Consider the following 12,360-nt stretch of genomic DNA (forward strand, 5'->3'; position numbering starts at 1 on the left):
AACCTTAAGAGGCTCTGGCAAGACGGACGCATGCACCTGACCAAATTAGGAGAGATGAACTGGAAGGTTTTCTCAGTAAAGAGATTTTCATTAAAGTTGTGTAAGAACCAGCTGGGAAAAGCTCAGAGGACATCAATTCCCCCCCTCCCGCCTGAAAGAAGTCCAGAGTGTCCCGTCGTAAAATGAAGCTCGACAGCTGTTTTAGCAAGAGTCCGCTTCATTCTCACCGCAGCCACCGAGAAAGTAGCGACAGGGACTGGTAAACACCGTGCATCTGTTTGGATTGTGAGTCAGTCGTTGGGTTCGTTAGTGTACTTTCACGTGCTTAATTTAGACTTTCATTTGAATCTTTTTTTTTTTTTTTCTTTTAGCCTGTATTGTATTCAACATCTCTGCAACTGATGTTACAGCTCAAACATGCATCACGTTGTTCAAGCAGTCTGTTCCACCAGTAAAAAAAAACCCCAAATAATCAGTTTATTATCATAAAAAGTTAAGAAAACCAGCAACCGTTTCACTTTCAACTGCATTTTTATCTGAGAAACGTTTGTCTTCATGCCAGAAACAACAACGTTTAGTCAGGGGACCATGACATAACCTCCCCTTCTGTCCCTGCTCTTATTTTTCATCTCTCTCCTCACTGTCAACTGTCAAATACAGAAAGAATCCCAGAAAATCTAAGGTCTTTTTTTTTTTTTTGGTTGTTTTTGTTATGGCGGTAGCACACAGGAACATTTTAGCGCCTTGTTCAGTCTTGCTTCAGCTAATGAAAGGCTTTTCCAGTGATTTAGTATCACACAAGAAACTTAAGGAGTGGCCAAAGGTTTTACAGTGAAGGCCAAGACATCCTAACTATCCATCCTGAGTGTTTTATATATATAAAAATGTTGCAAAAACACAGACATGGGCTCAAATTACAATTGATAAGATTCTGAGTTTATAAATAGACGTTCATAGATACTATGACGAGAAAATGTCTGTTTGCTTTGTGATTGAACTGTCAGAATGACCACTTGTAGCTTCAGCGTCGTACACAGCGTGGGAACTTTGAGTACCGGTACACACAGTTTTCAGTTTCGTCTGTGGTGTTTACAAAAGTTCTTCTTTTTCCGTCCATGCACAGTTTCGTTTTACAAACACAAACTTGAATTTCTCTTGCAGATTTATTTCGCAGGTTAATCCTCGCAATCCCAAGATGTGCCAGCAGTTTTGAAATGTATGATATCTTTAAAGAATCAATTATGAGAGCCAGAGACTGTAAAAAACAAAAGAATCAGTCCTTGAACTACTCATCTGTGATGTGCTGTTTCATCAGTAAACATAACCAAATCTTGTTTTTACGAGGTTCGGTAAAAAACTACAAACTTAAACTAGATGCTCCACTTTGATAATGCAGCATGACAGCAGCTCTCTCATTCCTGAAACTCCTCAACCCCAGTTTTTAACTTTCTCTTGTAAAGTTGTGCTCTCTAAGCTCATCACCATGACTTTGTGTTTTTTCTTTTGGAAAGCTCCTTCATAGAAGACATTAAACAGCTGCTTTCACCAGCTGTGTAGAACTCCCCGTGCCACTTAAACTGATGCTGATGGGTGAAATTGGCAGAGTTTTGCATCAGTTATCTTGTGAACCAGAACAATTACAAACCAGACAAACGACTGCACAATAAATTCAAACTCACTCTCTGCCTCACTAACTCCCTGATTCATCCACAACACAACAAGAACATTTAGTTAGTGCCACTCCTGTTACACGTGTTTGTGAGCAGTAGCCAGGACAGAATGTTTCTGGGTGAGGCGTGTGATGAAAGACCAAATGATCGGTGTGCATCCCATTAGTGTACTATATTCTGACCTCTTAAATGAGTTCCTAATAGTTGCATTGATTGTTTAAATGCAGTTGATGCACTGTGTTTTAGGCTTCAGTGTTATCCGAACCTTTAAGAAACTTCTGTGTGTCAAAATCCCATCAATAATTTGAGATATTGGTGTTCTGATGAACATTTGGACAAAATCACGAGCTCTATCCATGCGTGCAGGTCTCTTGTCGGTTTTCCGTTACTGCTGTCGGATGCGGTACGCGTTAGTATGCAGGGCGTGGGCTGCTGGAGGTGCCACTTCATCTGCAAATCAGCTACTTTTCCCTCCCCGAGATACAGCAGCCGCTCGGCTCACCAACACCTTGCAGGCTGGAAAAATTGGTCTTGCTGGGTTGCCATAGTGATCAGATGTGGGCGCCACCTCCCCATTCTCTCCCTTTTCTCTTTCTCTCGACTGGTTGAGGCTGCAGTGCAGTGGTGACAGACTAAAGGATGCTGGGATACCTCCCCACGACCTTGTAGTGGTACGATCTGAAGTCAAGGTCACCGGATCGCACCGCCATTGTTTGTGTGTGTTTTCGCGGACGGAGATGGAGAAAGTATTTTCGTGAGTTTGTGTTTGCCCCAACTTAGCTGTATGATGAAAGGGGATCCTCCCAGGCGAAAGGTGCTGCTCGCTGTGGTGTGTGCGTCCTATATCAGGCCTCCGTCCCTGTCAGCTGAGCCAGCACAGACGTGCAAAAGGCGTCATCGCGGAGCTGGGAGGGAGGGGTGTGAAATCACTCTCTCGACAGTCGATGCACACATCTCAGTGGACACACACACTCTCCTTGCCTTTGTGTTGTGCTCGCTGATTGTTATGCAGCGCTCCAGCATTTAAAATCCTGCACATGATTTGGCTCATGATGTTTTTTTCCAGCTTACCTGAGAAATGCTACCTTTGGGACGGTCCTGATATAGCCTCGGTGTTGCCCTTTTGGGTGGGTGGGTGAGGGGGGAGTGTGATCGCAGGTTGTGTTTAGCTGTGGTCGGGGAGGCAGGTGGAGTGTTTATCATTCTCTCCTAAGGTGTCCCGGCAGAAATAGCAGGGTCACATTGCAACTGTACACACACATTGCTGCTGTAGGTATTTTACATCCTGTTCTGAAGTACAATAGAGATGCAGGGACTCACCTGCAGGAACCTAACACACCGTCTGCTTTCCCTACAAGCTCGTGCAAAGTAGGAAGATCGTCACCTTGTTAAAGCGAACTCCTCCGGCTGTGCATCTCCTGCTTTCTTCTGACCACATCTGTTAGATCTGCTTATTAAATGCCGCTTGACGCCTGCTAAGATTTCCACCGTGTTGCTGCGGTGTCATCTGTCAGCGGCAGTCTTAGTCAGCTCTGGCCCACTTCTGCGGTTTACCGAGCAGGACGGAAAGAGGAGGTGTCCGTAGCGCTGGTATTCATCCTCGTCTTAGCACAGCAGGATTATTTAGGGCAGCAGCAGCAGCAAAACATGGAAATTTTTTGCAGGGGGAAAAGTTGAAAACTCAAATCAGAAAGACAGCTGTATGCGGTCGTCGGCGGTGCATGTGTCAGCTTTAACCGTCTGAACCTCTAAGCAGTCTGTGGGGTTTTATGTGCTCCTGTCATATTTTTACTCACTGTAGGCTCGTTTTTCACTGCAACAGAAAGTCCTGCACCGCTACGTGAAGAGCAGAGCGATGTCTGCAAGTAGGGCAAAGTCAGAAACGTATTCTGTACAGTATGTCGCAGTTATAATGGCATAAATTATTAAAATAATGAAGTTAAATTGCTTTTATTGCTCATTTTATTTCACTTTGAATAGTCTGATCTGTATAGGCACTGCCTGCAGTTCAGCTAAATAACATAATCCAAAGATATTCTGCTAGCTGCCCTGTGTGATCAACAAAAACAAAGTTGGAGCAAATATTTGCCAATTTTGCTTTATAAAAAGTGACTAAACAGTGGATCGACTACTTGTTTAATGCTCAAGTGTGTCTGTTCTTTAGCATGCTGTATCACACCTTTATCCCTAAATGTTTCATTTAAGCATCTTGCGTTCATCACGGGGATATATAACTTCATATAAACCTATTTGGTTATCACGAGAGGTGGAAAACTTAAACAGAAAGATGTGTGAATGGGTTATTTGTACTCAAAAATGAAGTTACCCATTAACCGTTAAGGATGGGTATCAAATGTGATGAGTCGGTATAAAGTTATTTTATAATTTTAGTCTTGTTTACACACTCCTCGGTTATATATTTTCTGGTCTTTACACTAAATGTGCCAGTTTTAAGCTTTATTTTACTTATTTGAATTTTTTTTACATGGGCTTTGTAGCTTATGCTTGGTAGTTATTTTTGCATAGTCTGTTTTCAATACACATGACCATCAGATGGGTTATTTAAAACTTGCTACACAGTGTTTGGAACCAATGTTCTCTGTCTGAAATCCTCCACATTTAATTTATTACACTTTATTAAGTCAAACTGACCTGCTGACTTTAATACCAGTCCTATGTACATTTAGCACTTTGGCCCTTTAGCAGTCCCAGAGTCACCTGACTGTCATGACCCCCCCCTTTCTCTTTTCCGCTCTGTTACGCAACAGGAAGCGTCTCCAAAAACACTCCCGACAACATCAACAATACCCACACAGGCTATTTCTATCCTCCGTGTGTTGACTAAACCCTGCCTCCCGTATTTAGTTTGAAGTTCATTTAAAAAACGAGCCCCGACGGAAGCAGTGCGATGATCAACAGAGTCATAACCCTGAGAAAACTTCAGGGAAAGACTCTCACAGCTTACGCCTGGGTAGCTTTGTCAGAGACGCTCCTGAATAGCAAGAGCATCACGAAACAGTTTGGCTGTTATTCTGTAACCTTACTTTACCTCTCTTTTCCCCCCCTCCACCAGTGCGAGGATGTCGTCCAGGGAAGATCGTCCAGATGACGGAGGCGGAGGTTCGCGGCCTCTGCATCAAGTCTCGGGAGATCTTCCTCAGTCAGCCAATCCTCCTGGAGCTGGAGGCTCCGCTCAAAATCTGTGGTCAGTACAAACATCTGTCATGCACGGGAACCCTCATGACCCTTGTTTTCCTTGTCAGACTTACACAAGATCCATATATTTTTCCATTAGGTGCACTTTAGGTTGATGTTACAGTTTCCAGTGTACACTAATCATGTCCTTCGTGACTCCAGAACCTCACTAAGAATGTTTAAGTTTTCATTAGTGGTCAGACTAATCCAATTAAAGCTGTCCAAGGGTACACTGCAAACAGCTGCTAATGGCTAATCCGGCACACTTTATGGACACCTTGTGACAATCTTAATAGCATTAAGCGAGACAACAAATTTAGTGTATCCATTTATTTTCATCCCAGGCGACATCCACGGACAGTACACAGACCTGCTGAGGCTCTTTGAGTACGGCGGCTTCCCTCCCGAGGCCAACTACCTGTTCCTGGGAGACTACGTGGACAGAGGGAAGCAGTCTCTGGAAACCATCTGCCTGCTGCTGGCGTACAAGATCAAATACCCCGAGAACTTCTTCCTGCTCAGGGGCAACCACGAGTGTGCCTCCATCAACCGCATCTACGGCTTCTACGACGAGTGTGAGCGTCCTGCTTTTGTGTAGTTTGGTACTAAAACCCGGTAGGCTCCAATTATTTAAAGACCAGAGGATCAATCAGCTTTATTGGAGAAATTAAGAAACGAGATTTACTATTTATTATTGCTACATAAACGTCACCTTGCACGTTTTATCTCACCACTTCGATGATGCAGTGAGAGGGGCGAGGCTAGCTCTGGTCTTTGCGACAACAGTAGGTCTTGTGCGCAAAAGCGAAACACCATCAATCTGTTTAAACATCTAGTGAAAGTCCATCACAAAGAGGCGTAGAATTACACCGTCTGACTGCCTGACTCCAGTTGTGTTATGTGTGCTTACTACCTAGAGCCCCCACACTGAGCTAAATAAATTCTATTAATACTGGGTAATGAGTGAGCATTAGGCAGCTGATTGTTTAGCTATGGGTGTGTTCATAAATTCAATCTGTAATGATCTGCGCATCATCTGAACTGTTGAAAGCGCTCAGAGTGGAGGGGGTTTATGTATTGGGGAGCTGCAAACAAACTCTGTTTTACTTTATTTTTACATTTCTATAGTTTGTGTTGGCAATGCGGGAAGAAGTATTGGTAGATTAAGCAAAACCCCTAAAAGTACTGTGAAAGAAAACGTCCTGCCTTCAGATTTTTCCTTAAAAGTAAAGAATAAAAGAGCCATAACAACGAGAGAGAAAAAAAAACAATGGTAAATCTGTTCCTACTTTTTTTTCTCTCCTAAAAAATAATAAAAACAACCGATAAAAGTGTGGTTTAAAGTACCTGGTCGATAAGCACTTTGGCTACTGTTAAAATCTTAATGGCACCCATCCCTACTCGAGTCCCTTTGTGTTGGATCGTTACGCGCGACTTTGCAAAGATATGACCGGAACAAAAGCCGCAATAGAGAAGCAGTCAAGCGAACTCTTTTAGGTGAAGCGCTACGTTTTGAATCCTTGAAAAGGTTTAAGATAATTTAGAGATAACGGTTTATTTTCAAAATCTCATGGCAGCAGATATAAAGATTAGAATTAAAGCGGCACTCAAATGTACAGAAGTAGCTGCTTAGTGTGTCAAAAGTAGTAAGAAATCAAGCTAAAGTTCGGCTAGTTTTTGTAGCATAGGTGTTGTCATGTTGGGGTCATGTGATTATTATTTGCAATATCTTTCAAACTTATTGAAAAACTTTACTCCTTTGGGTCTCAAGCAGCCATTAATATGAAGTGATTAGAGGAGTTTAGACGGCGAAAGTCTCTGCTAACACCTACTAAGAGGCTGTAAGGGGGGGTTTTATTGAGTCAGAATAATGGAAACCACTGTTTTATAACCTCAAAGATGTATAAATGTAGTCAAGGTAAAGGTAAACAGGAACACGCAATGGAAATACTCGAGAAAAGGCAGCTCATTTCTGCCGGCCTTTCAGAGTTTAACCTTGCTGCGCACACAGGTCTGCATCTTAAACTAGCACCAACAAACCAAACTCCAAAATCTGACTATTTTTTCCTCATGTAATACAGTTTATGAAGGTGTATCTAGTAAGACGCATCTTATGAAGCTCCGTATTTAATTTAAAGTAATATTGAGCGATGGGATCAATGGACAGCGCCAAAGACTTTATTCCAGATGTGTCTTAAACCCCATGAGCTCATAACAACGATTTAGGCGGCCCTTATAAGGCCTGCTGACTCTCTGTGTCGTTGATGTTGCAGGTAAACGCAGATTCAACATTAAGCTGTGGAAGACATTCACCGACTGCTTCAACTGCCTTCCCATCGCTGCCATCGTGGACGAGAAGATCTTCTGCTGTCACGGAGGTACGCCTTGTTTTTTTTCCGTAGGTTAGTTTAGAGTTCTCCTCTCCTCGCTCGCATGATATGATCTAGAATACAAAAGATAAAGTTCACGACCTTTCCTAAGCCGCCCGTCGTTCGGGTTTACCGGTCTGGTGCGAAGTAAGTGGGTCACAGCAAGTTTATGGCTGATATGAGTTAATACCTGACGCCCAGGGAGGGTGAGATTGAAGAGATTTACCGACAGACGGGTTTTGTGTTGTTGTGTCGCCGGCAGGTCTCTCTCCTGACCTGCAGTCCATGGAGCAGATCAGACGCATCATGAGACCCACAGACGTGCCCGACACAGGTAGGTCACACATCTGCACAGCTGGCCAGGTGTTCTGCATGTCAGGGACCTCTGGACAGGATTATAAATTATTAGTAAAAGTAGTGCATTTACTTACTATACTTAACTCTCAGGTGCTTTCACTTGACTTAGTCGTGTATTATCTACTGCTGCTACTTACAAACTTTTTAGATGTCTACATACAGAACTGACGTAATGATCATGTTAGAAATACTTAGTCCTGAACATGGTTCGTGAATCCAGTGTACAATAATATAACACACTGTACTTGTACTTTTCATAACTCAGAACATTTTGCTGATGATGCGTCCACATTCCTACTTACTTGATTAATCCAGTTATTACATTCTCGATTTATGAGTTAATAATTTGGTCGAGTAAAGTCAGAAAATTGCAAAAATAAATATTAAATTTAACGTCACATGTGGCCAAGAAAAGCATCAATTCGTCACGTCTGAGAACCTTCAAGCTGCTTCATAAATGATTGAAACAAGGAAGCAAAAATCTAAATCGGAGTATTTTTCACTTGATTAAATAATCAATTAATCCGCCAGTTGTTTCAGCTCTAGTTGAAAGCACAAGTAAACCTCTGGAGGTTGTGTATTAGCATCGTTCACATCCCGTCCACAGGATCAGGCGCTTTTTGATGGATTGCTGCTTAAATGCAAACAATTTATTCCCCAACACTGTGACACTTTTACAGAAATCTTTCAAAATTAACACAAGATAAGGAAAAGGACAAGTCGTAACATGTGGTGCTGATATTGGACAGGGTGGGATCAAATTACGTCCTATTTTAAAGTCTCCGCAAAGCACTACATATATGTGTTCTGTTGAAACCTCGCATTAGCTTCAGATAAACTTTTAGCAAACTTTGGAGTTTGTCTCCAAAGACTAATTTAAAGAAGATCTTTCGATGATCTTTAAGAACAGAAGGAATACCAAGCCAAACTTTGTTCGTTGTCCTTATTGAGGTTGTTGTTTTTAGACTTGAGAAACCTCTAAAATTGTTTTTGTCTGACCGAGTCACCTGTATTATTCTGTCGGTAAAGTTTTGGACTCTGATGTTGCTGGAAAACTACAACACGCATGTGATGGTTTATACTTCCAAGCGTGGTCACCTCACTCCTCAAGAAGCTTCAGAAATAACTCAGGTTAAACTCTGAGGGAGGACGGTGCCTCTGCTTCCACTGTGATTTCAAGCATTCTGAAATCTATAAGCTCAGCTAATGACGGATATTCTCAATTTCTGGTGTTATTACCATTAAGGGCAAGAGACACTACTGGCATCCAGCTGCCAACATCTGTCAAGCGTTTGGTTTAAACTTGCTTTTCACTTGAACCCAGCTTCAGCTCTTAGTTTCACTTTCTTCTAGTTGGGTTGAAGCTCAGTGTTCCTTGTGCGGTTCTGTCAAGCGAGGGGAAGTGAAGCCTCTCTCAGTCGCCGTCTTTGCCCCCTCTTCATTAAACCTGCTTGTTCCTGTCCTTATAAGGCCGCCAGCGTCCAGACCCTGGCAGCCGCCGCCTTTCAGATCCTCTTATGGTCTTTGAGGGAGACTTGGAGTGTTTTGATGTGAAGAATGTATATGTTAGCATTTCAGTGAATGTCACATAAGGCGACTTGCTCAGAGATGATTTCATCCTCTGGGCTAGATGCTTATTGTCCTGTGTGTATGCAGCAGATATGAACTCCTCCAGGGCAGGAAGAGGAGGGTAATATTGTGTGTGTTTTGTTTTGTTTTTATTTACCTCCAGGCCTCCTGTGCGACCTGCTGTGGTCCGACCCAGACAAGGACGTCCAGGGCTGGGGAGAGAACGACCGCGGCGTCTCCTTCACCTTCGGAGCCGACGTGGTCAGCAAGTTCCTCAACCGCCACGACCTGGACCTCATCTGTAGAGCCCACCAGGTACAGCACACACACACACACACACACACACACACACATCCGCTAACCATTAGAATGCATAGAGAACTAGTGTAACGCTTCCTAGAAACACATCCAGGTGTGGTTTAACACAAGTTATCTGAGTGTATCCAAACTTTACATATTTGCATAAAGTGCTGACAGAAGCTCACATCAGTCCTTCCCTGTTTCCGTGTGTCTGACGCCCTCAGGTGGTAGAAGATGGGTATGAGTTCTTTGCCAAGCGGCAGCTGGTGACTCTGTTCTCAGCTCCCAACTACTGCGGAGAGTTTGACAACGCCGGCGGCATGATGAGCGTCGATGAAACCCTGATGTGCTCCTTCCAGGTGAGACACTGTGACATAGAAGTGAAACTCAAACAGGAAAATTATACTATTATATTATGGTAGTTATACACTTTGTGCATAGTCGCAGCATTACTGTTTCTCTTTCACTGCTGGTGATATATATCAGGTCAGGACACCTAAATATCATTACAACCATGTCCCAAGTTTTTAAAAAAAGTTGATACAAACCTTTTAAATATGCATCACACTAAGAAATCTTGGCGAGTTCTCACTAAGTGACTTCATAAATACAGCCCCAGGATTGTACTTGTGCATCATTGATCCCTACATTTCCAGTACGTGCAGAAAATGGAAAAAGGAAGCACGGCTGTAAAAGCTGATTGGTTGCTGTCAGCAGCATCTTTAAAACAAGTAAAACTCGCATCACCCAGATAAAGTATGGGATATTTTAAAACAGGCTATAAAGTGGGAGCAGTAAAACATATGAGAATAAATAGTTCTCATAAACCCCTCCTTAGACAGCTTGTTTTACAGATGCATTAGGGAGTAAGCAACTTTTTAATTCATTTAAGCATTTTATATGGTTGCATCCTGTCAGAAATAGAGATTCAAAGTAGACACAGCAACATATTGTATTGACACACCAGCAGCGAATATCAACGTCTATGTTTTCAAAAAACATCACAGCACTCTAAACAGATTCCAACGATTATTTGACTTACCAGAGTAGCTACATCTTTACTAGTAGTAGTGGCACCTAGGAAATGAATGAGAAGTGAATGAAAGATAACAAACAAATGGGGAAACAGCGAGGGGGAACAAGTATAAGGCTAATTGATAGAATTCACAATATTAAACTTGAATAATAATAATACGCGACCACACTAAGGTGATGTATCGCAGTATAATCGTATTGTTGCCAATATATCACAATATAATTGTATCAAGTGGCAATCAAGGTGCAATGTGTTGGTGATGTTGTCGCATCGTGGGTAATATATCGTAATATAATCGTATTGTTGGCAATATATCACAATATAATCGTATCGTGGGTGATGTATCGCAATATAGTAGTATATCATATTGCAGGAAATTTATCGCAATATTTTCGTATCCCTGGTAATGTATCGCGATGTTATCGTGTCATGCGACAATGTATCGTGATATAATATCAAAGGCAATTTATTGTGACGTTATCGTATCCCTGGTAATGTTTAGATATTCTTGTATTTGAGCAAACTGTTGTGACGCATCATCACCTTCTGAACAAGTCAACAGTGTTGTGGTTTTATCAGTCCTTATCTAACACTTGACTAAATATACTTCTTGACATATCAAAAAGAACTTTTAATGTATACATTAAGAAGAGGTTATTTCTTAAGTGAAAGCTCATGCTGCTGCTTCGTGTCTGTTTCTAGATCCTGAAGCCATCTGAGAAGAAAGCCAAGTACCAGTATGGAGGGATGAACTCCGGTCGGCCCGTCACTCCTCCCCGCACAGCCCAACTTCCAAAGAAACGATGAGGAAGAGACAGAACGAGAGATGACCGTCAACGCTTGTCTCCTGTTGGCTTTTCACAACACAAAAGAAGAAAAAGCAACACTTGGCAGAGGAAGAAACAGATCAACTATTTTAAAAGACACACCCAAACCAGTCTTTCATTTAAAACATTTTTTCTTATCTTCTGAACTGCTGTCACACTTCCTCTTCTTCCTCAATGCTCCCCCTCCTCCTCCCATCTCCTCTGCATCCGTGTAACATTTTTAAAAACAAGTGTTAAAAGAAATCTGAGAAAACAGTACAAGGGTGTCATTCTGTAGCACATCGGAGTGTTTTATTTTATTTTTTGTCTTTTTTTGTCCTTTACTTATTTTCTTGACAACCGAATGACAGCTAGTTTAGTTTACCACATCTCCTTACTCCGCCGCCTGTACAGACACAACAGGTATTAAAGACGACTGCTGGGTTTTCAATAAATAATACAGGGAAGAAATCCGTCCGGATGCTCTGTGTGGTTCTTCCAGTCGATTCATTAAAAACACTGGGCAGTGAAAAGGTTATTTAAACTTACACAAGACACAATCTTAGTCATTTAAAACGATCCCGGTGACGCTTATCCAGCTCAACTGGTTCTTTTAACACTACAGGATAGAGATACTCAGTAGCAAGGAGCTCTTACTTTGAAATACAAGCTGCAAACAGAGAGCCTGAACTTCGATGAACCCTTGTGATTGGTGGCTGCACATGCTGCTTCTTTTCCTGCTTCGTCGGGTTGTGGAATGTTTCCGCAATGCCACGTAACACGTGCGTACATTATGTCACAGTTGTCAGGGAAGATCCATTCATTATCTATACACCGCTTAATCCTCACTAGGGTCATGGGGGGCTGGAGTCTATCCCAGCTGACTTAGGGCGAAGGCAGGGGACACCCTGGACAGGTCACCAGTCTATCACAGGGCTACACTTAGAGACAGACAACCAAGCACACTCACATTCACACCTACGGACAATTTAGAATCACCAATTAACCTCAACATGTTTTTGGACTGTGTGGGAGGAAGACGGAGAACCCGGAGAGAA

The 12,360-nt window shown here is 42.4% G+C and overlaps 1 protein-coding gene across 1 annotated transcript in view; it reads left to right on the forward strand.

The window, feature by feature from the left end:
- Positions 1-11,776, forward strand: part of LOC103366237 (serine/threonine-protein phosphatase PP1-beta catalytic subunit) — a 23,040-nt gene extending 11,264 nt beyond the window's left edge. The window contains exons 2-8 of the mRNA XM_008293903.1: positions 4,744-4,875; positions 5,210-5,440; positions 7,139-7,243; positions 7,497-7,568; positions 9,324-9,475; positions 9,685-9,819; positions 11,199-11,776. Of these exons, the coding sequence (XP_008292125.1) occupies positions 4,744-4,875; positions 5,210-5,440; positions 7,139-7,243; positions 7,497-7,568; positions 9,324-9,475; positions 9,685-9,819; positions 11,199-11,303 (932 nt within the window). The 3' untranslated portion in view covers positions 11,304-11,776. The remainder of the gene's footprint in view (positions 1-4,743; positions 4,876-5,209; positions 5,441-7,138; positions 7,244-7,496; positions 7,569-9,323; positions 9,476-9,684; positions 9,820-11,198) is intronic.
- Positions 11,777-12,360: the final 584 nt, after the last annotated feature.

The sequence above is a fragment of the Stegastes partitus genome, unplaced genomic scaffold (assembly GCF_000690725.1).
Source record: "Stegastes partitus isolate 25-593 unplaced genomic scaffold, Stegastes_partitus-1.0.2 Scaffold921, whole genome shotgun sequence".
NCBI classification, from domain to species: Eukaryota; Metazoa; Chordata; class Actinopteri; family Pomacentridae; genus Stegastes; species Stegastes partitus.